The sequence below is a fragment of the Cherax quadricarinatus genome, chromosome 5, assembly GCF_038502225.1.
Source record: "Cherax quadricarinatus isolate ZL_2023a chromosome 5, ASM3850222v1, whole genome shotgun sequence".
NCBI classification, from domain to species: Eukaryota; Metazoa; Arthropoda; class Malacostraca; order Decapoda; family Parastacidae; genus Cherax; species Cherax quadricarinatus.
The window spans coordinates 67,844,468-67,871,959 of NC_091296.1; the positions used below are offsets into that span (position 1 = coordinate 67,844,468).

The window sequence follows — 27,492 nt, forward strand, 5'->3', positions numbered from 1 at the left end:
GGTACCAAGATTTTCTGGTACATACTAGCGTTCCTTGTCTCCTATTTACATAACTTAATATGTGAAAACTTACATGGTGAGTTATATATCAGTGAAGGTGTTAACGAGGTCAACAGGTTAATGACTCGGACCAACAACACATGACGAACACAGGCCACTGTATAGTATGATGAACCTGACCTGTTTCATGCTAACATACTCGAGAATGATGATTTTGAATGCTATTTCTGGGATAATAATGAACATAATAATGATACTATTTTTTATATTTTTTCATTGCATGTTGTTTTATACAACAGATTCTTCACATTATAACATTATATATCAAATTGTATTTTTTTTTTTTTGTATTTCGTGTTGCAATACATTATTTCAAAACATATTTGTACATATATATATAGCAAACAAAATATAGCATCTAAAATTAGAAATTGATCTAATTCTTGAAGCAGGAAATATATTTCATAAGGAATAAAAACGTCAACATTAGCGTCAGTTACTTACGTTCTGTCTAACTGTCAAATGTTAGAACGTAACCATATTTGCCGCGATTTTCAGAAGCGTCGTACTGACGGAGCTGAAAGCCGGTGGCATCTGACCTGGTTGTTGGTGACAATGATGAGAGGGAAGCTGAGGGAGAGGTGCCTAAGGCAGCTTTGGTCAAGGCAGGAGTCAGAGTGGCACTAATAGAGGATGGTGCGGCCTGGCCTGGATACTCTGAGCTGCGGAAAGTAGCAGGTGATGGCAGGCGAGATGGAGGGGCACCGCGAGAAACTGATACTTCCTCAGTTTCAACGCCAATTCCTTCACCTGCTCGGAATCGGTGAGTACGGCGAGTGCCGTCATCGTCCACCACTGTGTAGGTGCCGCGGACATTACCGTCAGCGTCAGCACTCTCCGACCGTGAATACTGCTCAGAATCGAAGCCAAAGCTATAGGATGCATCAGATTTGGAATCAGCTAGAGGGTCGATGAAAGGAACTTCTTGTACAGGAACAATTCTTCCAGTAGGTTGTCCAGAGGGTGCTCCAGGGACTTCGGGTCCTACAGGAATGTGAGCTCCTTCAGCGATAAATCCTGTATCGGATCCTGCCTCGTATTTGATACCTCGACGTTGTCCATCATCAGCAACAAAGTCGAACTTTCCATCCACATTGTTGTCTCTGTCACCAGATTCTGCTCGTGAGTGACTGGAGGTCTCGTAGGCGAAGGAGTAACTACCATCAGGAGACAATTGACTGCGAGTATTGGCAGATTCGAATGGGCGAGTTTGTTGATAAGTAGAGGGAGAGAGACGTCCCGCTGGAGCGGTGTACGGAGTTTGTGAGGGTGTGAAGGCAGGACGACCAGGGGCAGCAGGTGAGCCAGGAGCCGTAGGTGCTGATGGACTACGAAAAGATGCTGTTGTTCTTAAAGAGACAGATGAAGTACTCGGAGGGCCGGTGGGTGACTGAGGAAGATGATCCCCAGAAGCCAGGAACCCAGTGTCACTTCCAGCTTCATAAACAACGCTGCGTCTGACGCCATCGTCGGCTACGAAGGAGAATTTCCCATCGACATTGAGGTCAGCATCAGCAGATTCAGAACGTGAGTGGTCACCAGCATCATAAGAAAATGAATATGATGCATCTGATCTTGCTCCGCTTCTCTGGAATGAAACAGGTCCTGTTGGAGAGGCTAAACCAGCTGAGAATGGAGTTGATGGCAGGCGTGATGCTGCAGATGCTCGGAAAGAAGTAGATGGTACTGAAGTTTGTGAAACTATAGATGCCGTTGCAGCAGTACGTAGTGAGGGGGATGGAACTCTAGCAGCAGCAGCAGCAGCAGCAGCAGATGAGAGTCGTGTTGCAGCTGGAGTAGAAGCTGGATCTGCAGGTGACTGTGGAAGATCATCGCCCTCGACAACAAATCCTGTGCCTCGACCAGCAGTGTATTTATAGGTTCGTGTACGACCTTGTTCATCTGTGTAAGTGTAAGAGCCACGCACGTTACCGTCCGCATCACTTTGTTCATTGCGTGCCTGTCCTTCACCAGCAAAGTCGAATCCATATGAAGCATCAGCTTTTGGGTCGGCGAGGGGGTCTACGAAGGGTGGGCGAGCACGAGCCTGTGCATGGGCAAGGGCAAAGTCAGGGTGTGGGGCAGGTATATGGGCACCCTTGGGCTGGAAGCCGCCCACTCCAGCTTCATATTGGAGTTGAACATTTTTACCCTCAGGGTCACTGTAGCCGAAGTTGCCTTCTACCTGACCTACTGTGGGTGAGCGGGCACTCTCGAAAGCTCCCTCGCCAGTATCGTAGCCGTACTTGTAGGTTCCATCCTTATGTAGAACAGAATATTGGGAGCGTCTTCCAGTGCCCACTTGAGGAATTTTGTATTCGCTTTCATCTGGTCGAGGCAAACTCAGTGCGCTAACCGCAAAAGCGGACAACATTACCTGCAAAGGAGACAGATGATATTACTAGATTAAGTTTGTGCATATATACACAATTATCAGAAACTTTCCTACTATGTAAATAATGCGATGAGTACCGAATTCTGGATAAACCTCAAACTATATTGAAGATGTTTTGGTCCTCTGACACTGAAGTGATCAAGGTCTATAGACCGAAGCGCCTTCAGTACAGGTGTCCTAAGTGAATCTATTCGTGTCCGTTTCCTCAAAACAGTCATATGCATTCTTACTACATATTCTGTATGAGCTTTTGGTATTGAAGAAACCGAGTTATCTTCAAGGAAAAAAACTGAGTTGTCTTGAAGAAACTGAAGTGAGTTGAAGAAAATCAGTTACACTGAAGAAAATGAGATAAAATTAATTTAGCTGAAGAATCTGAGTTGTCTCATAGATGGTTAAAGATCCAAGTTGTTGGATGTGAAGGCCTGTGTGACAGCAGTATTATGTGAGAAGATATTTTATGTGGATCATTGTTGTGATAGACATTACCAAGCTAGTCCAGGCAACCATGATGATGTGGTGACGTGGACGGTGTGGTGGTTGGAGGTGGTGTGGTGCTCTATGCAGCGCCAGCTTCTTATATACCACAATGTGAGCCCCGATGGCAGCCGACCTTGCTCTAGTCTTATACCCGTTACCTTGTGACCAGCCTCTAACTGATCCGGATTTCACCGTCATTCTTTAGTGCAGCATTAACCTCCAGTTGTGATCTTTCTCATCTTCTTTACCTTCTATTAGTGCAGCATCAACCTCCAGTTGTGATCTCTCTCATCTTCTTTACCTTCATGTATTAGTGCAGCATCAGCCTCCAGTTGTGATCTCTCTCATCTTCTTTACCTTCATGTATTAGTGCAGCATCAGCCTCCAGTTGTGATCTCTCTCATCTTCTTTACCTTCATGTATTAGTGCAGCATCAGCCTCCAGTTGTGATCTCTCTCATCTTCTTTACCTTCATGTATTAGTGCAGCATCAACCTCCAGTTGTGATCTCTCTCATCTTCTTTACCTTCATGTATTAGTGCAGCATCAGCCTCCAGTTGTGATCTCTCTCATCTTCTTTACCTTCATGTATTAGTGCAGCATCAGCCTCCAGTTGTGATCTCTCTCATTTTCCTTACACGTATCACTTTGATTTTTGTATATTATTTCTGACAGTTTGTGTTTTTCCTTTTTTACTTATCCAAATTTAAAGACTAAGAGCTTTTACCCTATCACAGCTCATTACAAAGCTTAGTGTTATTTGAGTATACTGTAAGCTTTGTGGTACAGCGTTGAGCCTGCTACATGCCACCACCACAGTTCCAGTCCCCTCACATTCTTCTGTTAATTCCTTGACACTTGTTCATTGCAACTTGTTATATATATACTGCATATATATTTTTTAATGTTTCGGCCATGTCCCACCGAGGTAGGGTGACCCGACATAGAAGAAAACTCTTTCCCTGTCTCTCATTCAATCACTGCGTCGATATCACAGTTCATATGACGCTCTAAACCGTGACATCCCCGCTCTTCCACCAGAGTGCAGGCGCTGTAATTCCCACCTCCAGGACTCAGCTCCAGCTAACAGGTTTCCCTGAATCCCATCCTAAATACTACCTTCTTCACATTCCAACAGCTCGTCATAATACAAAAAACTTGCCTCCACTACTATCTAACACGCTCACACAAGCCTCTTTGATGATTAAGCCCCTCGTACTAAAAACCTCCTTTGCTAGGACGACCCCGACCCTTCCTTCCGTCCACACCAGTTATATACACCCTCCTAGTCATCTTATTTTTCTCCATCCTCTCTAAATGACAAAACCGCTTCAACAATCCCTCCTCAGCCCTCTGAATAAGGTCAGCTAGATCTGTATCAGCTGTATCATGTACTTGTATAGAATTAAAGATTATTATTATTATTATTATTATTATTATTATTATTATTATTATTATTATTATTATTATTATTAATCTCTAAACTCTGAATTCTCTGCATAATATTTACAAAAAACATTGCCCTCAGACACGATATCTTCACTGTGTCCAAGGCTCCTCCTCGCTGCAACATTCAAAACCCATGCTTTATACCCATACAACAGTGTTGATACCACTAAGCACTGAAATATTCCCCCTTTTTTCTTCATGGATGAAGCTGAATATTAAAATGGTATAAAATACCGACAGGTTGTTAGGTAAGACATATGCAACAGTTAGGTATCTTTATTTCAAAACGTTTCGCCTACATAGTAGGCTTCTTCAGTCGAGTACAGAAAAGATGGTAGAAGCAGAAGAGATGTGAAGACGATGTAATCAGTCGATCACCCTTGAAGACGTAGTTTTGAGGTGGTCAGTCCCTCAGCCTGGAGAAGAGTATTGTTCCATAGTCTGAAACATTGTTTTAGACTGTGGAACAATACTGTTGCATATATGTCGTACCTAACCACGTGGATAAAGTTATTTTTTTCACAGACACCTCAATGTACCACCCACCTTTTGTACTACGTCAATTCTACGGTTCATCTTATCTCTCAGAACCTCTGCAGACAAGTCCACTCCCAAATATCTGAACACATTTGCTTTCTCCACACCCCGCTCCCTCCTGATGTCCAGTCTCTCATTACCAAGGGACCACCACCACCACCAGGTCACACCACCAGGTAGCACCACCACGCCAGGTCGCACCACCACCAACAGGTCGCACCGCCACCAACGACCACCACCATCAGGTGACACCACCACCACCAGGTCGCACCACCATCACCAGGTCGCACCACCACCATCAGGTGACACCACCACCACCAGGTCGCACCACCATCACCAGGTCGCACCACCATCACCAGGTCGCACCACCACCACCAGGTCGCACCACCACCACCAGGTCGCACCACCACCACCAGGTCGCACCACCACCACCAGGTCGCACCACCATCACCAGGTCGCACCACCACCACCAGGTCGCACCACCACCACCAGGTCGCACCACCATCACCAGGTCACACCACCATATGGTTTCCGTTTTATTGTTTCTGTTATACGGTGTACTGTACATCATCATCATGGTGTAGTGTACATCATCACGGTGTAGTGTACATCATCACGGTGTAGTGTACATCATCACGGTGTAGTGTACATCATCACGGTGTAGTGTACATCATCACAGTGTAGTGTACATCATCACGGTGTAGTGTACATCATCACGGTGTAGTGTACATCATCACGGTGTAGTGTACATCATCACGGTGTAGTGTACATCATCATCATGGCGTAGTGTACATCATCACGGTGTAGTGTACATCATCATCATGGCGTAGTGTACATCATCATGGTGTAGTGTACATCATCATGGTGTAGTGTACATCATCATCATGGCGTAGTGTACATCATCATGGCGTAGTGTACATCATCACGGTGTAGTGTACATCATCATCATGGCGTAGTGTACATCATCATGGTGTAGTGTACATCATCATCATGGCGTAGTGTACATCATCACGGTGTAGTGTACATCATCATCATGGCGTAGTGTACATCATCACGGTGTAGTGTACATAATCACGGTATAGTGTACATCATCACAGTGTAGTGTACATCATCACGGTGTAATGTACATCATCACAGTGTAGTGTACATCATCACGGTGTAGTGTACATCATCACAGTGTAGTGTGCATCATCACGGTGTAGTGTACATCATCACGGAGTAGTGTACATCATCACAGTGTAGTGTACATCATCACAGTGTAGTGTACATCATCACGGTGTAGTGTACATCATCACGGTGTAGTGTACATCATCACAGTGTAGTGTACATCATCACAGTGTAGTGTACATCATCACGGTGTAGTGTAAATCATCACAGTGTAGTGTCCATCGTACATCATCACTGTGTAGTGTACATCATCACGGAGTAGTGTACATCATCACAGTGTAGTGTACATCATCACAGTGTAGTGTACATCATCACGGAGTAGTGTACATCATCACAGTGTAGTGTACATCATCACAGTGTAGTGTACATCATCACGGTGTAGTGTACATCATCACAGTGTAGTGTGCATCATCACGGTGTAGTGTACATCACGGTGTAGTGGTGTAGTGTACATCATCACGGTGTAGTGCACATCATGTAGTGTACATCATCACAGTGTAGTGTACATCATCAGTGTGTACATCATCACGGTGTACTGTCATCACGGTGTAGTGTACATCATCACAGTCATCACGGTGTAGTGTACATCATCACAGTGTAGTGTACATCATCACAGTGTAGTGTACATCATCATGGTGTAGTGTACATCATCACGGTGTAGTGTACATCATCACGGTGTAGTGTGCATCATCACGGTGTAGTGTACATCATCACGGTGTAGTGTACATCATCACGGTGTAGTGTACATCATCACAGTGTAGAGTACATCATCACTGTGTAGTGTACATCATCACGGTGTAGTGTACATCATCACGGTGTAGTGTACATCATCACGGTGTAGTGTACATCATCACAGTGTAGTGTCACGGTGTAGTGTACATCATCACGGTGTAGTGTACATCATCACAGTGTAGTGTACATCATCACAGTGTAGTGTACATCATCACGGTGTAGTGTACATCATCACAGTGTAGTGTACATCATCACGGTGTAGTGTACATCATCACGGTGTAGTGTACATCATCACGGTGTAGTGTACATCATCACGGTGTAGTGTACATCATCACGGTGTAGTGTACATCATCACGGTGTAGTGTACATCATCACGGTGTAGTGTACATCATCACGGTGTAGTGTACATCATCACAGTGTAGTGTACATCATCACAGTGTAGTGTACATCATCACGGTGTAGTGTACATCATCACGGTGTAGTGTACATCATCACAGTGTAGTGTACATCATCACGGTGTAGTGTACATCATCACGGTGTAGTGTACATCATCACGGTGTAGTGTACATCATCACGGTGTAGTGTACATCATCACGGTGTAGTGTACATCATCACGGTGTAGTGTACATCATCACGGTGTAGTGTACATCATCACGGTGTAGTGTGCATCATCACAGTGTAGTGTACATCATAACGGTGTAGTGTACATCATCACGGTGAAGTGTACATCCTCCCGGTGTAGTGAACATCATCACAGTGTAGTGTACATCATCACAGTGTAGTGTACATCATCACGGTGTAGTGTACATCATCACAGTGTAGTGTACATCTTCATGGTGTAGTGTACATCATCACGGTGTAGTGTACATCATCACGATGTAGTGTACATCATCACAGTGTAGTGTACATCATCATTGTATAGAGTACATCATCACGGTGTACTGTACATCATCACGGTATAGTGTACATCATCACGGTGTAGTGTACATCATCACGGTGTAGTGTACATCATCACAGTGTAGTGTACCTCATCACGGTGTAGTGTACATCATCACAGTGTAGTGTACATCATCATTGTGTAGAGTACATCATCACGGTGTACTGTACATCACGGTGTAGTGTACATCATCACGGTGTAGAGTACATCACGGTGTAGTGTACATCATCACAATGTAGTGTACATCATTACGGCGTAGTGTACATCACGGTGTAGTGTACATCATCACGGTGTAGTGTACATCATCACAGTGTAGTGTACATCATCACGGTGTAGTGTACATCATCACGGTGTAGTGTACATCATCACGGTGTAGTGTACATCATCACGGTGTAGTGTACATCATCACAGTGTAGTGTACATCATCACGGTGTAGTGTACATCATCACAGTGTAGTGTACATCATCACGGTGTAGTGTACATCATCACGGTGTAGTGTACATCATCACGGTGTAGTGTACATCATCACGGTGTAGTGTACATCATCACGGTGTAGTGTACATCATCACGGTGTAGTGTACATCATCACGGTGTACTGTACATCATCACGGTGTAGTGTACATCATCACGGTGTAGTGTACATCATCACAGTGTAGTGTACATCATCACAGTGTAGTGTACATCATCACGGTGTAGTGTACATCATCACAGTGTAGTGTTCATCATCACGGTGTAGTGTACATCATCACAGCGTAGTGTACATCATCACAGTGTAGTGTACATCATCACGGTGTAGTGTACATCATCACGGTGAAGTGTACATCATCACGGTGTAGTGTACATCATCACGGTGTAGTGTACATCACAGTGTAGTGTACATCATCACAGTGTAGTGTACATCATCACGGAGTAGTGTACATCATCACAGTGTAGTGTACATCATCACAGTGTAGTGTACATCATCACGGTGTAGTGTACATCATCACGGTGTAGTGTACATCATCACAGTGTAGTGTACATCATCACAGTGTAGTGTACATCATCACGGTGTAGTGTAAATCATCACAGTGTAGTGTACATCATCACAGTGCAGCGTACATCATCACGGTGTAGTGTACATCATCACGGTGTAGTGTACATCATCACAGTGTAGTGTACATCATCACAGTGTAGTGTACATCATCACGGTGTAGTGTACATCATCACAGTGTAGTGTACATCATCACAGTGTAGTGTACATCATCATGGTGTAGTGTACATCATCACGGTGTAGTGTACATCATCACAGTGTAGTGTGCATCATCACGGTGTAGTGTACATCATCACGGTGTAGTGTACATCATCACAGTGTAGTGTACATCACGGTGTAGTGTACATCATCACGGTGTAGTGTACATCATCACGGTGTAGTGCACATCATCACGAGGTAGTGTACATCATCACAGTGTAGTGTACATCATCATTGTGTAGAGTACATCATCACGGTGTACTGTACATCACGGTGTAGTGTACATCATCACGGTGTAGAGTACATCACGGTGTAGTGTACATCATCACAGTGTAGTGTACATCATCACAGTGTAGTGTACATCATCATGGTGTAGTGTACATCATCACGGTGTAGTGTACATCATCACAGTGTAGTGTGCATCATCACGGTCTAGTGTACATCATCACGGTGTAGTGTACATCATCACGGTGTAGTGTACATCATCACGGTGTAGTGTACATCATCACGGTGTAGTGTACATCATCACGGTGTAGCGTACATCGTCACGGTGTAGTGTACATCATCACGGTGTAGTGTACATCATCACGGTGTAGTGTACATCATCACGGTGTAGTGTACATCATCACAGTGTAGTGTACATCACAGTGTAGTGTACATCATCACAGTGAAGTGTACATCATCACGGTGTAGTGTACATCATCACGGTGTAGTGTACATCATCACGGTGTAGCGTACATCATCACGGTGTAGTGTACATCATCACGGTGTAGTGTACATCATCACAGTGTAGTGTACATCATCACGGTGTAGTGTACATCATCACGGTGTAGTGTACATCATCACAGTGTAGTGTACATCATCACAGTGTAGTGTACGTCATCACGGTGTAGTGTACAAAATCACAGTGTAGTGTACATCATCACGGTGTAGTGTACATCATCACGGTGTAGTGTGCATCATCACGGTGTAGTGTGCATCATCACAGTGTAATGTACATCATCACTGTGTAGTGTGTAGTGTACATCATCACATCATCACGGTGTAGTGTACACATCATCACATCACGGTGTAGTGTAGTGTAGTGTGCATCATCACGGTGTAGTGTGCATCATCACGGTGTAGTGTGCATCATCACAGTGTAATGTACATCATCACAGTGTAGTGTACATCACGGTGTAGTGTACATCATCACGGTGTAGTGTACATTATCACGGTGTAGTGTACATCATCACGGTGTAGTGTACATCATCACAGTGTAGTGTACATCACGGTGTAGTGTACATCATCACGGTGTAGTGTACATCATCACGGTGTAGTGTACATCATCACGATGTAGTGTACATCATCACAGTGTAGTGTACATCATCATTGTATAGAGTACATCATCACGGTGTACTGTACATCATCACGGTATAGTGTACATCATCACGGTGTAGTGTACATCATCACAGTGTAGTGTACCTCATCACGGTGTAGTGTACATCATCACAGTGTAGTGTACATCATCATTGTGTAGAGTACATCATCACGGTGTACTGTACATCACGGTGTAGTGTACATCATCACGGTGTAGAGTACATCACGGTGTAGTGTACATCATCACAGTGTAGTGTACATCATCACAGTGTAGTGTACATCATCATGGTGTAGTGTACATCATCACGGTGTAGTGTACATCATCACAGTGTAGTGTGCATCATCACGGTGTAGTGTACATCATCACGGTGTAGTGTGCATCATCACGGTGTAGTGTACATCATCACAGTGTAGTGTACATCATCACAATGTAGTGTACATCATTACGGCGTAGTGTACATCACGGTGTAGTGTACATCATCACGGTGTAGTGTACATCATCACAGTGTAGTGTACATCATCACGGTGTAGTGTACATCATCACGGTGTAGTGTACATCATCACGGTGTAGAGTACATCACGGTGTAGTGTACATCATCACAGTGTAGTGTACATCATCACGGTGCAGTGTACATCATCACAGTGTAGTGTACATCATCACGGTGTAGTGTACATCATCACGGTGTACTGTACATCACGGTGTAGTGTACATCATCACGGTGTACTGTACATCACGGTGTAGTGTACATCATCACGGTGTAGTGTACATCATCACAGTGTAGTGTACATCATCACAGTGTAGTGTACATCATCACGGTGTAGTGTACATCATCATGGTGTAGTGTGCATCATCACGGTGTAGTGTACATCATCACAGCGTAGTGTACATCATCACAGTGTAGTGTACATCATCACGGTGTAGTGTACATCATCACGGTGAAGTGTACATCATCACGGTGTAGTGTACATCATCACGGTGTAGTGTACATCACAGTGTAGTGTACATCATCACAGTGTAGTGTACATCATCACGGTGTAGTGTACATCATCACGGTGTAGTGTACATCATCACGGTGTAGTGTACATCACAGTGAAGTGTACATCATCACGGTGTAGTGTACATCACGGTGTAGTGTACATCACAGTGAAGTGTACATCATCACAGTGTAGTGTACATGATCACGGTGTAGTGTACATCACAGTGTACTGTACATCATCACGGTGTAGTGTACATCACAGTGTAGTGTACATCATCACGGTGTAGTGTACATCATCACGGTGTAGTGTACATCACAGTGTAGTGTACATCATCACAGTGAAGTGTACATCATCACGGTGTAGAGCACATCACGGTGTAGTGTGCATCATCACGGTGTAGTGTGCATCATCACAGTGTAATGTACATCATCACGGTGTAGTGTACATCATCACGGTGTAGTGTACATCATCACGGTGTAGTGTACATCATCACGGTGTAGTGTACATCATCACAGTGTAGTGTACATCATCACGGTGTAGTGTACATCATCACGGTGTAGTGTACATCATCACGGTGTAGTGTACATCATCACGGTGTAGTGTGCATCATCACAGTGTAGTGTACATCATCACAGTGTAGTGTACATCATCACAGTGTAGTGTACATCATCACGGTGTAGTGTACATCATCACGGTGTAGTGTACATCATCACAGTGTAGTGTGCATCATCACGGTGTAGTGTGCATCATCACAGTGTAGTGTGCATCATCACAGTGTAGTGTACATCATCACGGTGTAGTGTACAAAATCACAGTGTAGTGTACATCATCACGGTGTAGTGTACATCATCACGGTGTAGTGTACATCATCACAGTGTAGTGTACATCATCACGGTGTAGTGTACATCATCATCACAGTGTAGTGTACATCATCATCACAGTATAGTGTGTATCATCACAGTGTAGTGTACATCATCATCACAGTGTAGTGTACATCATCACAGTGTAGTGTGTATCATCATTACAGTGTAGTGTACATCATCACAGTGTAGTGTGTATCATCACACAGTGTAGTGTGTATCATCACAGTGTAGTATCGTCATCACAGTGTAGTGTGTATCATCACACAGTGTAGTGTGTATCATCAGTGTAGTATCATCACAGTGTAGTGTATATCATCACACAGTGTAGTGTGTATCATCACACTGTAGTGTGTATCATCACAGTGTAGTGTGTATCATCACAGTGTAGTGTGTATCATCACAGTGTAGTGTGTATCATCACAGTGTAGTGTGTATCATCACAGTGTAGTGTGTATCATCACAGTGTAGTGTGTATCATCACAGTGTAGTGTGTATCATCACAGTGTAGTGTGTATCATCACAGTGTAGTGTGTATCATCACAGTGTAGTGTGTATCATCACAGTGTAGTATGTATCTTCACAGTGTAGTGTGTATCATCACAGTGTAGTGTGTATCGTCACAGTGTAGTGTGTATCATCACAGTGTAGTATGTATCTTCACAGTGTAGTGTGTATCATCACAGTGTAGTGTGTATCATCACAGTGTAGTGTGTATCATGGCAGTGTAGTGTGTATCATCACAGTGTAGTGTGTATCATCACAGTGTAGTGTGTATCATGGCAGTGTAGTGTGTATCATCACAGTGTAATATGTATCATCACAGTGTAGTGTGTATCATCACAGTGTAGTGTGTATCATCACAGTGTAGTATGTATCTTCACAGTGTAGTGTGTATCATCACAGTGTAGTGTGTATCATCACAGTGTAGTGTGTATCATGGCAGTGTAGTGTGTATCATCACAGTGTAATATGTATCATCACAGTGTAGTGTGTATCATCACAGTGTAGTATGTATCATCACAGTGTAGTGTGTATCATGGCAGTGTAGTGTGTATCATCACAGTGTAATATGTATCATCACAGTGTAGTGTGTATCATCATTGTTTCAGTAATAACACCAGGAGGCAGCTCTGATGAAAACTCACACTCACACGAGCTTTTAAATCTCTGCACAAAATTCAATTTAAACCAGCAAATAATAGAGCCTACTAGAATGGAGAATACACTAGACCTCATCTTCACTAACAATGATGATCTGATAAGAAATGTCACCATATCAAAAACAATATACTCAGATCACAACATAATTGAGGTTCAGTCATGTATGCGCGGAGCCCCAGACCGACATAATGAGATTAGTCACAAGGGAGCATTCACCAAATTCAACTTCAATAACAAAAACATAAAGTGGGACCAGGTAAACCAAGTCCTAACCGATATAAGCTGGGAAGATATACTAAGCAACACAGACCCCAACTTATGCCTAGAACAGATTAACTCGGTGGCACTCGATGTATGCACAAGGCTTATTCCTCTAAGAAAAAGGAGGAGTAGATGTAAAACAGAAAGAGACAGGTGCTCCCTTTACAGGCGACGGAAAAGAATAACAGAGCGGCTAAAAGAGGTCAATATATCTGAAATGCGTAGGGAGACACTGGTCAGAGAAATAGCAAGCATCGAACTTAAGCTAAAGGAATCTTATAGGAGTCAGGAATCGCGGGAAGAACTAAAAGCCATAAATGAAATCGAAAGAAACCCAAAGTATTTCTTCTCCTATGCCAAATCAAAATCGAGAACAACGTCTAGTATTGGGCCCCTACTTAAACAAGATGGGTCCTACACAGATGACAGCAAGGAAATGAGTTAGCTACTCAAGTCCCAATATGACTCAGTTTTTATCAAGCCGCTAACCAGACTGAAAGTCGAAGATCAAAATGAATTTTTTATGAGAGAGCCACAAAATTTGATTAACACAAGCCTATCCGATGTTATCCTGACGCCAAATGACTTCGAACAGGCGATAAATGACATGCCCATGCACTCTGCCCCAGGGCCAGACTCATGGAACTCTGTTTTCATCAAGAACTGCAAGAAGCCCCTATCACGAGCCTTTTCCATCCTATGGAGAGGGAGCATGGACACGGGGGTCATCCCACAGTTACTAAAAACAACAGACATAGCCCCACTCCACAAAGGGGGCAGTAAAGCAACAGCAAAGAACTACAGACCAATAGCACTAACATCCCATATCATAAAAATCTTTGAAAGGGTCCTAAGAAGCAAGATCACCACCCATCTAGAAACCCATCAGTTACACAACCCAGGGCAACATGGGTTTAGAACAGGTCGCTCCTGTCTGTCTCAACTATTGGATCACTACGACAAGGTCCTAAATGCACTAGAAGACAAAAAGAATGCAGATGTAATATATCCAGACTTTGCAAAAGCCTTCGACAAGTGTGACCATGGCGTAATAGCGCACAAAATGCGTGCTAAAGGAATAACAGGAAAAGTCGGTCGATGGATCTATAATTTCCTCACTAACAGAACACAGAGAGTAGTCGTCAACAGAGTAAAGTCCAAGGCAGCTACGGTGAAAAGCTCTGTTCCACAAGGCACAGTACTCGCTCCCATCTTGTTCCTCATCCTCATATCCGACATAGACAAGGATGTCAGCCACAGCACCGTGTCTTCCTTTGCAGATGACACCCGAATCTGCATGACAGTGTCTTCCATTGCAGACACTGCAAAGCTCCAGGCGGACATCAACCAAATCTTTCAGTGGGCTGCAGAAAACAATATGAAGTTCAACGATGAGAAATTTCAATTACTCAGATATGGTAAACATGAGGAAATTAAATCTTCATCAGAGTACAAAACAAATTCTGGCCACAAAATAGAGCGAAACACCAACGTCAAAGACCTGGGAGTGATCATGTCGGAGGATCTCACCTTCAAGGACCATAACATTGTATCAATCACATCTGCTAGAAAAATGACAGGATGGATAATGAGAACCTTCAAGACTAGGGAGGCCAAGCCCATGATGACACTCTTCAGGTCACTTGTTCTATCTAGGCTGGAATATTGCTGCACACTAACAGCACCTTTCAAGGCAGGTGAAATTGCCGACCTAGAAAATGTACAGAGAACTTTCACGGCGCGCATAACGGAGATAAAACACCTCAATTATTGGGAGCGCTTGAGGTTCCTAAACCTGTATTCCCTGGAACGCAGGAGGGAGAGATACATGATTATATACACCTGGAAAATCCTAGAGGGACTAGTACCGAACTTGCACACAAAAATCACTCACTACGAAAGCAAAAGACTTGGCAGACGATGCAACATCCCCCCAATGAAAAGCAGGGGTGTCACTAGCACGTTAAGAGACCATACAATAAGTGTCAGGGGCCCGAGACTGTTCAACTGCCTCCCAGCATACATAAGGGGGATTACCAATAGACCCCTGGCAGTCTTCAAGCTGGCACTGGACAAGCACCTAAAGTCTGTTCCTGACCAGCCGGGCTGTGGCTCGTACGTTGGTTTGCGTGCAGCCAGCAGCAACAGCCTGGTTGATCAGGCTCTGATCCACCAGGAGGCCTGGTCACAGACCGGGCCGCGGGGGCGTTGACCCCCGGAACTCTCTCCAGGTAAACTCCAGGTAAACAATGTAGTATGTATCATCACAGTGCAGTGTGAATCATCACAGTCTAGTATGTATCATCACAGTGTAGTATGTATCATCACAGTGTAGTATGTATCATCACAGTGTAGTATGTATCATCACAGTGCAGTGTGTATCATCAGAGTCTAGTATGTATCATCACAGTTTAGTATGTATCATCACAGTGCAGTGTGTATCATCAGAGTCTAGTATGTATCATCACAGTTTAGTATGTATCATCCCAGTGCAGTGTGTATCATCACAGTGTAGTATGTATCATCACAGTGCAGTGTGTATCATCAGAGTCTAGTATGTATCATCCCAGTGCAGTGTGTATCATCACAGTGTAGTATGTATCATCACAGTGTAGTGTGTATCATCAGAGTCTAGTATGTATCATCACAGTGTAGTATCATCACAGTGCAGTGTGTATCATCACAGTGTAGTGTATATCATCACAGTGTAGTGTGTATCATCACAGTGTAGTGTGTATCATCACAGTGTAGTGTGTATCATCACAGTGTAGTATGTATCATCACAGTGTAGTGTGTATCATCACAGTGTAGTGTGTACCATCACAGTGTAGTATGTATCATCACAGTGTAGTGTGTACCATCACAGTGTAGTGTGTATCATCACAGTGTAGTGTGTATCATCACAGTGTAGTGTGTATCATCACAGTGTAGTGTGTATCATCACAGTGTAGTATGTATTATCACAGTGTAGTGTGCATCATCACAGTGTAGTGTGTATCATCACAGTGTAGTATGTATCATCACAGTGTAGTGTGTATCATCACAGTGTAGTATGTATAATCACAGTGTAGTATGTATCATCACAGTGTAGTGTGTACCATCACAGTGTAGTATGTATCATCACAGTGTAGTATGTATCATCACAGTGTAGTGTGTATCATCACAGTGTAGTATGTATCATCACAGTGTAGTATGTATCATCACAGTGTAGTGTGTATCATCACAGTGTAGTGTGTATCATCACAGTGTAGTATGTATCATCACAGTGTAGTATGTATCATCACAGTGTAGTGTGTATCATCACAGTGTAGTATGTATCATCACAGTGTAGTATGTATCATCACAGTGTAGTGTGTATCATCACAGTGTAGTATGTATCATCACAGTGTAGTGTGTATCATCACAGTGTAGTGTGTATCATCACAGTGTAGTGTGTATCATCACAGTGTAGTGTGTATCATCACAGTGTAGTGTGTATCATCACAGTGTAGTGTGTACCATCACAGTGTAGTGTGTATCATCACAGTGTAGTGTGTATCATCACAGTGTAGTGTGTATCATCACAGTGTAGTATGTATCATCACAGTGTAGTATGTATCATCACAGTGTAATGTGTATCATCACAGTGTAGTGTGTATCATCACAGTGTAGTGTGTACCATCACAGTGTAGTATATATCATCACAGTGTAGTATATATCATCACAGTGTAGTGTGTACCATCACAGTGTAGTGTGTATCATCACAGTGTAGTGTGTATCATCACAGTGTAGTGTGTATCATCACAGTGTAGTATGTATCATCACAGTGTAGTATGTATCATCACAGTGTAGTGTGTATCATCACAATGCAGTATGTATCATCACAGTGTAGTGTGTATCATCACAGTGTAGTATGTATCATCACAGTGTAGTGTGTATCATCACAGTGTAGTATGTATCATCACAGTGTAGTGTGTATCATCACAGTGTAGTGTGTACCATCACAGTGTAGTATGTATCATCACAGTGTAGTGTGTACCATCACAGTGTAGTGTGTATCATCACAGTGTAGTGTGTATCATCACAGTGTAGTGTGTATCATCACAGTGTAGTGTGTATCATCACAGTGTAGTGTGTATCATCACAGTGTAGTGTGTATCATCACAGTGTAGTGTGTACCATCACAGTGTAGTGTGTATCATCACAGTGTAGTATGTATCATCACAGTGTAGTGTGTACCATCACAGTGTAGTGTGTACCATCACAGTGTAGTATGTATCATCACAGTGTAGTATGTATCATCACAGTGTAGTGTGTACCATCACAGTGTAGTGTGTACCATCACAGTGTAGTATGTATCATCACAGTGTAGTATGTATCATCACAGTGTAGTGTGTACCATCACAGTGTAGTGTGTACCATCACAGTGTAGTATGTATCATCACAGTGTAGTGTGTATCATCATAACAGTGTAGTATATATCTTATTATTCGGTTTCAGTGTAATATCATTCACGCGTCACACTGTTTCTGTTTGTGTGTTATACTGTGTCGTGTTACGTGAGTCTTTGTTATACTGTGTCGTGTTATGTGAGTCTTTGTTATACTGTGTCCGTGTTATGTGAGTCTTTGTTATACTGTGTCGTGTTACGTGAGTCTTGAGTCTTTGTTATACTGTGTCGTGTTCGTGAGTCTTTGTTATACTGTGTCGTGTTACGTGAGTCTTTGTTATACTGTGTCGTGTTACGTGAGTCTTTGTTATACTGTGTCGTGTTACGTGAGTCTTTGTTATACTGTGTCGTGTTACGTGAGTCTTTGTTATACTGTGTCGTGTTACGTGAGTCTTTGTTATACTGTGTCCGTGTTATGTGAGTCTTTGTTATACTGTGTCGTGTTATGTGAGTCTTTGTTATACTGTGTCGTGTTATGTGAGTCTTTGTTATACTGTGTCGTGTTACGTGAGTCTTTGTTATACTGTGTCGTGTTATGTGAGTCTTTGTTATACTGTGTCCGTGTTATGTGAGTCTTTGTTATACTGTGTCGTGTTATGTGAGTCTTTGTTATACTGTGTCGTGTTACGTGAGTCTTTGTTATACTGTGTCGTGTTACGTGAGTCTTTGTTATACTGTGTCGTGTTACGTGAGTCTTTGTTATACTGTGTCGTGTTATGTGAGTCTTTGTTATACTGTGTCGTGTTACGTGAGTCTTTGTTATACTGTGTCGTGTTATGTGAGTCTTTGTTATACTGTGTCCGTGTTATGTGAGTCTTTGTTATACTGTGTCGTGTTACGTGAGTCTTTGTTATACTGTGTCGTGTTATGTGAGTCTTTGTTATACTGTGTCGTGTTATGTGAGTCTTTGTTATACTGTGTCGTGTTACGTGAGTCTTTGTTATACTGTGTCGTGTTATGTGAGTCTTTGTTATACTGTGTCGTGTTATGTGAGTGTATACTGTGTCGTGTTACGTGAGTCTTTGTTATACTGTGTCGTGTTATGTGAGTCTTTGTTATACTGTGTCGTGTTATGTGAGTCTTTGTTATACTGTGTTACGTGAGTGTTATACGTGAGTCTTTGTTATACTGTGTCGTGTTAAGTGAGTCTTTGTTATACTGTGTCGTTTGTTATACTGTGTCGTGTTATGTGAGTCTTTGTTATACTGTGTCGTGTTACGTGAGTCTTTGTCGTGAGTCTTTGTTATACTGTGTCGTGAAGTTATACTGTGTCATGAGTCTGTTATACTGTGTCGTGTTACGTGAGTCTTTGTTATGTCGTGTTACGTGAGTACTGTGTCGTGTTACTAGTCTTTGTTATACTGTGTCGTGTTATGTGAGTCTTTGTTATACTGTGTCGTGTTATGTAGTCTTTGTTATACTGTGTCGTGTTATGTGAGTCTTTGTTATACTGTGTCGTGTTATGTGAGTCTTTGTTATACTGTGTCGTGTACGTGAGTCTTTGTTATACTGTGTCGTGTTACGTGAGTCTTTGTCTTTGTTGTACTACCTAGTTGTACTCACCTAGTTGTACTCACCTAGTTGTACTCACCTAGTTGTACTCACCTAGTTGTACTCACCTAGTTGTACTCACCTAGTTGTACTCACCTAGTGAGTTGTACTCTTTGAGTCTTTTATACTGTGTCGTGTTATGTGAGTCTACTGTGTGTTATACGTGTTACGTGAGTCTTTGTTATACTGTGTCCGTGTTATGTGAGTCTTTGTTATACTGTGTCGTGTTACGTGAGTCTTTGTTATACTGTGTCGTGTTACGTGAGTCTTTGTTATACTGTGTCGTGTTATGTGAGTCTTTGTTATACTGTGTCGTGTTATGTGAGTCTTTGTTATACTGTGTCGTGTTACGTGAGTCTTTGTTATACTGTGTCGTGTTATGTGAGTCTTTGTTATACGTGTTATGTGAGTGTTATACTGTGTCGTGTTACGTGAGTCTTTGTTATACTGTGTGTGTTATACTGTGTCGTGTTATGTGAGTCTTTGTTATACTGTGTCGTGTTATGTGAGTCTTTGTTATACTGTGTCGTGTTACGTGAGTCTTTGTTATACTGTGTCGTGTTATGTGAGTCTTTGTTATACTGTGTCGTGTTACGTGAGTCTTTGTTATACTGTGTCGTGTTATGTGAGTCTTTGTTATACTGTGTCGTGTTATGTGAGTCTTTGTTATACTGTGTCGTGTTATGTGAGTCTTTGTTATACTGTGTCGTGTTATGTGAGTGTTATACTGTGTCGTGTTACGTGAGTCTTTGTTATACTGTGTCGTGTTATGAAGTTTTTGTCATACTGTACTCACCTAGTTGTACTCACCTAGTTGTACTCACCTAGTTGTACTCACCTAGTTGTACTCACCTAGTTGTACTCACCTAGTTGTACTCACCTAGTTGTACTCACCTAGTTGTACTCACCTAGTTGTACTCACCTAGTTGTACTCACCTAGTTGAGGTTGCAGGGGTCAAGTCCTAGCTCCTGGCCCCGCCTCTTCACTGGTCACTACTAGGTCACTCTCCCTGAACCGTGAGCTTTATCATACCTCTGCTTGAAGCTATGTATGGATCCTGCCTCCACTACATCGCTTCCGAAACTATTCCACTTCCTGACTACTCTGTGGCTGAAGAAATACTTTCTAACATCCCTGTGATTCCTCTGTGTCTTCAACTTCCAACTGTGTCCCCTTGTTACTGTGTCCAATCTCTGGAACATCCTGTCTTTGTCAACCTTGTCAATTCCTCTCAGTATTTTGTATGCCGTTATCATGTCCGCCCTATCTCTCCTGTCCTCCAGTGTCGTCAGGTCGATTTCCCTTAACCTCTCCTCGTAGGACATACCTCTTAGCTCTGGGACTAGTTGCAAACCTTTGCACTTTCTCTAGTTTCTTTACGTGGTTGGCAAGGTGTGGGTTCCAAACTGGTGCCGCATACTCCAATATGGGCCTAACATACACGGTGTACAGGGTCCTGAACAATTCCTTATTAAGATGTCGAAATGCTGTTCTGAGGTTTGCTAGGCGCCCATATGCTGCAGCAGTTAATTGGTTGATGTGCGCTTCAGGAGATGTGCCTGGTGTTATACTCACCCCAAGATCATTTTCCTTGAGTGAGGTTTGTAGTCTCTGGCCCACTAGACTGTACTCCGTCTGTGGTCTTCTTGCCCTTCCCAAATCTTCATGACTTTGCACTTGGTGGGGTTGAACTCCAGGAGCCAATTGCTGGACCAGGTCTGCAGCCTGTCCAGATCCCTTTGTAGTTCTGCCTGGTCTTCGATCGAATGAATTCTTCTCATCAACTTCACGTCATCTGCAAACAGGGACACTTCGGAGTCTATTCCTTCCGTCATGTCGTTCACAAATACCAGAAACAGCACTGGTCCTAGGACTGACCCCTGTGGGACGCCGCTGGTCACAGGTACCCACTTTGACACCTCGCCACGTACCATGACTCGCTACTGTCTTCCTGACAAGTATTCCCTAATCCATTGTAGTGCCTTCCCTGTTATCCCTGCTTGGTCCTCCAGTTTTTGCACTAATCTCTTGTGTGGAACTGTGTCAAACGCCTTCTTACAGTCCAAGAAACTGTAGTGTCGGTATCAAACTGTTCATTAGGTTTAATTGTTATACTGCGTCAATGTTATGTGGTTTCTCTGACATACAATGTCCAGGTATTACAGTGTCAGTGTCATACAGGAGATTCGCAGCATGAACGTGCAGCCGACAAATCTACAGTAACTGCGTGATGCTGTCATGTCAACGTAGACCAAGATCTCTAAGAAATGTTTCCAGCACCTTGTTGTATCCATGCCACGAAGAATTCAGGCTGTTCTGGGGAAAGGGGAAAGCTTTATCCAGTACTAGAAGTGTACCTAAAAAAAGTAGCCACTGACTGTATTTACAGTAGGTATAGTTAGAATATTTTTTTTAATAATTGATGGTAGTGCGTCGCTTTGAATAAAATATTTAGACATTTCTTGAACATTTACAGCTGAGTTGTCTCTAAGTTCCAGGATTTTTTAAACATTTCAACGCATAATTATGACTGTGGCAATAGCTCCTTTAATAACGTGTACACCTTATTAGGACTGCATCAGTTGGTGGTGCAAATACTCAGTTATCTAGCCCTAGTCTGGCGCTGCAGCTCAAAAAAAAGTCTCAGAGGTTTTGCCCTTATTCATCCTTAAAAGCAGCGCTTTGATGCAGGTGAAGTGCTCATGATCCAAGGATTTGAAGCTATGCTTTCCTTCCTTGGATCAAAACTGATTGCTTCACATTTCCCAAGCGCTCTATGACCTCTACAGGTTTAGCTCTTCTCCGTGAATATAACTATTAAGCTTGTTCTGGTAGCTGATGAACGCATTTGTTTTTCCTACTGAAGAAATATTTATAATATTCTTAGTCATCTGCAGAACTGAAGCCATCAGAAGAATTCTAAACCGCACTCATCAGTATACCTTGTTCAATACACAGTGTCTAATTCTCTGTTAATACCTAACCTACTCAAACATGTACGATCACGACCTCTGTAATAAAAGTTTCTGCTTTTCTTCTTTCTTGCATATATTTTCCTTTACCTGAAAACTATTTAAAAAATATTATAAAAGGTATTAATGTACACATCTTTGTGAAACACCTGCAATGGAACCAAATATCGATGTCTTAAGTTTCCCAAAGAGCAAGGACAGCCACAATCAGGGCTGAGGGTGGACATATAAGAGGCTGACAACACACACAGCACCACACCACCTCCAGCCATCACACCGTCCACGTCCTTACTACATCATGGTTGCCTGGACTAGCTCGGTAATGTTTACCACAACACTTGACCCACAAGAAATTCTCACTTGATACTGTTGTCACACAGGCCTTCACTTCTACCACTTCTCCCCACCTGAATCTTGAGAAGAGTCTTGGAGTTTACCTGGAGAGAGTTCCAGGGGTCAACGCCCCCGCGGCCCGGTCTGTGACCAGGCCTCCTGGTGGATCAGATCCTGATCAACCAGGCTGTTACTGGTGGCTGCACGCAATCCAATGTACGAGCCACAGCCCGACTGGTCAGGTACCGACTTTAGGTGCTTGTCCAGTGCCTGCTTGAAGACAGCCAGGGGTCTATTGGTAATCCCCCTTATGTACACTGGGAGGCAGTTGAACAGTCTCCGGCCCCTGACACTTATTGTATTGTCTCTTAACGTGCTAGTGACACCCCTGCTATTCACTGGGGGGATGTTGCATCGTCTGCTGAGTCTTTTGCTTTCGTTGTGAGTGATTTTCGTGTGCAAATTCAGTACTAGTCCCTCTAGGATTTTCCAGGTGTATATAATCATGTATCTCTCCCGCCTGCGTTCCAGGGAGTACAGGTTCAGGAACTTCAAGCGCTCCCAGTAACTGAGGTGTTTTATCTCCGTTATGCGCGCCGTGAAGGTTCTCTGTACATTTTCTAGGTCAGCAATTTCACCTGCCTTGAAAGGTGCTGTTAGTGTGCAGCAATATTCCAGCCTAGATAGAACAAGCGACCTGAAGAGTGTCATCATGGGCTTGGCATCCCTAGTTTTGAAGGTTCTCATTAACCATCCTGTCATTTCTCTAACAGATGCGATTGATACAATGTTATGGTCCTTGAAGGTGAGATCCTCCAACATGATCACTCCCAAGTCTTTGACGTTGGTTTTTCGCTCTATTTTGTGGAAGGAATTTGTTTTGTACTCTGATGAAGTTTTAATTTCACTCAATGGGTACATCAACGCTGATTTAGGCTCCATGAAAGCAATAATCATGAAAAAAATGAAAGAGTTAAAAACCTCATAATCATTGTCATTTATGGACGTTTTTCGGGATCAACTTCACATGAATCTAAAGGAATAATTTATTTTAACTAAAAGAATATTAATAGTATTAAGAACCCTACGCTGACTTCACTCATTTGACTGTTTTTAGGTAATTCATGTAGCTAATTTGTTATTAGTAAGATTACTTAATATAACACGATAACGATTCCATCTCTTTTACAGGTGTTGTTGTCTGCTTTTGCGGTTAGCGCACTGAGTTTGCCTCAACCAGACGAAAGTGCCTACAACATTCCTCAAGTGGGCACTGGAAGACGCTCCCAATTCTACGTTCTACATAATGATGGAACCTACAAGTACGGCTACGATACTGGCGAGGGAGCTTTCGAGAGTGCTCGATCACCCACAGTTGGTCAGGTAGAAGGTAACTTTGGCTACGGTGACCCTGAGGGCAATAATGTTCAACTCCAGTATGAAGCTGGAGTGGGTGGCTTCCAGCCCAAGGGTGCCCATATACCTGCCCCACACCCTGACTTTGCCCTTGCCCATGCACAGGCTCGTGCTCGCCCACCCTTCGTAGACCCCCTCGCCGATCCAAACGCCGATGCTTCATATGGATTCAACTTTGCTGGTGAAGGACAGGCACGCAGTGAACAAAGTGATTCGGATGGTAACGTGCGTGGCTCTTACACTTATACAGATAACCAAGGTCACACACGAGCGTACGAATACAGTGCCAGTCAAGGCACAGGATTTGTTGTCGAGGGCGATGATCTCCCACAGTCACCTGCAGATCCAGCTTCTACTCCAGCTGCAACACGACTCTCGTCTTCTGCACCTAAATTCCCATCTATACAAGGCACTGTTGAACCGGCATCCTCTGTAACTTCACAGATATCTGAACCATCACCTTCCTTTAGAACATCTACAGCTTCGCGCCTTCCATCACGTCCTTTCAGAGTCATTGCAGGTTCTCCATTGGAATCTGTTTCTTCTCAGGTATCTGACGCATCATACACATTTTCATATAATGCCGGTGACCACTCACGTTCTGAATCTGCTGATGCTGACCTCAACACAGATGGACATTTCTCTTTCGTGGCTGATGACGGCATTAGACGCAGTGTTGTTTATGAAGCTGGAAGCGATACTGGATTCTTGGCTGCTGGAGATCATCTTCCTCAACCACCAAAGACACACAGTGAATCTCAGACAACTTCACCTACCTCTACAGGAACACCATCATATCGCAGTCCAACACCGTCTGGGACTCTCGATTCTCCCTCCATCACTTCTGGCTCCCAGTCACTTTCTTTGCCTTCACGACCCTCTTCCTCCACTCCCCAAGAGACTCTTTCATTCGAACCTGCTAATATTCGCAGCCAGTTATCCCCTGATGGTAGTTACTCCTTCGCTTACGAGACCTCCAGCCATTCACGAGCAGAATCTGGTGACAGAGACAACAATGTGGAGGGAAAGTTCGACTTCATCGCTGATGATGGGCAACAAAGATTTATCCAGTACCGAGCAGGATCTGCTACAGGATTTATTGCTGAAGGAGCTCACATTCCTGTAGGACCTGAGGCCCAGAGAGAGCCCTTTGGTCAGCTTACTGATAGAATCTATCCAGTTCAAGAGATTCCATTAGCTGGTCAAACTGGATCCACCATCACATCTGCTTCGTCTAGTGAGGCTGCCTCATCACAGTCTCCATCGTATGTCTCGCCGTCAGCAGCCAGCACAAGGGCAGCTGTCTCCCCTGGAGCTCAACTCCATCAATACAGTGCCTCAGAAAAGAATAACAAAGCTGGTTATGTTTTAACCTTTGATAATTAGAGGGACATATAGCTATTTGTTCCTGCTTCACATTTTTAAGTTTTATTGGAATATTCGAATATGAAGCTGAAGATTTTATTTATCCGTGCCTATTAGTATAGTGTGCAAATTGTAAAAAGAAATAAAATATTGAACTTTGACTATTTTTTAACTCACCCAGAAGCTAATGTCACATTACACTTACACTTCCACGTGATACACTGTCCAGCACTACAAATATAACTGCACAGAAAGCCAATATAGAGGTAGATATTAACAATATCGTTACTGCCAACTCAAAATATGATGACATTTCCTATGTACTTAAGGATTCAATAATGTTGATATAAAAAAAAACAAAGGTGGAATGAACACATGTATCAAAGGCAAATAAATACGATTAAACAATTTAAGGCATTCCAATATCGAACAGCAAAAAAAAAAATTATATAATTATTATTATATATATTTTATTTATGCTTTGCTGTCAGTGACACACCAGGTAGGAAGCAAACACGAGTTCTATGCACAATAAAAATGCTGGTAAACTATTGTTACATTCATAGGGAGGGGAGGTGGAGGGGATAGGAAGAGGAGAGAGAGGAGCTATGAACTCAGAGGGTCATAGAGCGTCTGGGTAAAGGGGAGGTAATCAGATTCGATCCAAAGAAAGGGAGATCGGGGTCTAAATCCTTGGCTCAGGAACCCCCTCACTAGCATCAAGGAAGCCCATCCTTGAGGGGACATTCTGGTACGGATTATAAAACAGCTCCAGCATCAGTCACAGGGAGGTAACACCCATACGTGTTTATCGCTTTTAATGTAGCAGTAGTAGTAATAAATAATAATAATAAAAATAATAATAATAATAATAATAATAATAATAATAATAATAATAATAATAATAATAATAATAATAATAATAATAATAATAATAATAATAAATACATGAAGTATACTGAAACTTAAATTATTCGTCTCACCGTAACTTAATTTGCATTTTATAAATATTTTTTAATGAGTTTTAAGAAGCAAGATTACCAATAACATGAACTTCATCTCCACAGAACATGACCTTAAAACATTCCTAAGTGAGGCTGGACTAACAGAATCAGAGTAAAGTGCAGATAATACCCATAGTCCACCGTTAGTGTTATATTGTCATAAATTTGTGCCCCCCTAAAATTCCAATACCCCAACTACTTTTGATTGTCATTGTTGTATTCAACGACCATTCTACCTCATAGTCTTAATTGTGTTTAATATCTACAGAATCTATCTCCTTTTTTACAACTTACCACATCACTGTTCTATCTTATTTTATTATAAACTAACCATAACTTGTCTTCAATAATTCTACCTCACTTTAAAAAATACTCAATTGCCCAATTTTATTCTAAATCCCTATTATTGCCCAATTTTACTTTAAACTATATTGATCAAACTTATTGTAAACTTCTTTTATTGACCATTTTTATTCCATACTTTTTTAACCTAGTATTTTCAACTACAACTTTTATATTATCCTGTCTACCATCTTACTAGCATATTATAACCAAGTCATTGGGATTTTTATTTTTATCATTTTTTTTATTATTCTTTTGCTACCTTAATTTGTGTATTTTATCCTGTCAATTTAAATCTAATTATACTCTAATTCTTGTAAACAACTTATATAAGACCTTAGTGCAATTACAATTGAGAGTCTTGTGCCTTTATTATATTATTAGATTAATCACAGTTTTACTCTAGGTCATTCTAGCTCAATACATAGTCAATACCAAATTCACTATACTAGACCATAGTGCAATTACTAGTG

At 42.4% G+C, this 27,492-nt stretch overlaps 2 protein-coding genes across 2 annotated transcripts; one reads left to right on the top strand and one right to left on the bottom strand.

Moving 5' to 3' along the window:
• Positions 1-248: 248 nt before the first annotated feature.
• Positions 249-3,182, bottom strand: LOC128685015 (uncharacterized). The gene is made up of 2 exons (XM_053771450.2): positions 2,945-3,182; positions 249-2,437 (listed from the first exon to the last, which is right to left on the bottom strand). The coding sequence occupies exons 1-2, from the start codon at positions 3,131-3,133 to the stop codon at positions 512-514; spliced, it is 2,115 nt and encodes a 704-aa protein (XP_053627425.2). The 5' UTR covers positions 3,134-3,182; the 3' UTR covers positions 249-511.
• A 19,641-nt stretch (positions 3,183-22,823) lies between these two features.
• On the top strand, positions 22,824-25,834 carry LOC128684630 (uncharacterized). The gene is made up of 2 exons (XM_053770913.2): positions 22,824-22,878; positions 24,084-25,834. Exons 1-2 carry the CDS (start codon positions 22,858-22,860, stop codon positions 25,692-25,694), a joined length of 1,632 nt encoding a protein of 543 aa, XP_053626888.2. The 5' UTR covers positions 22,824-22,857; the 3' UTR covers positions 25,695-25,834.
• Positions 25,835-27,492: the final 1,658 nt, after the last annotated feature.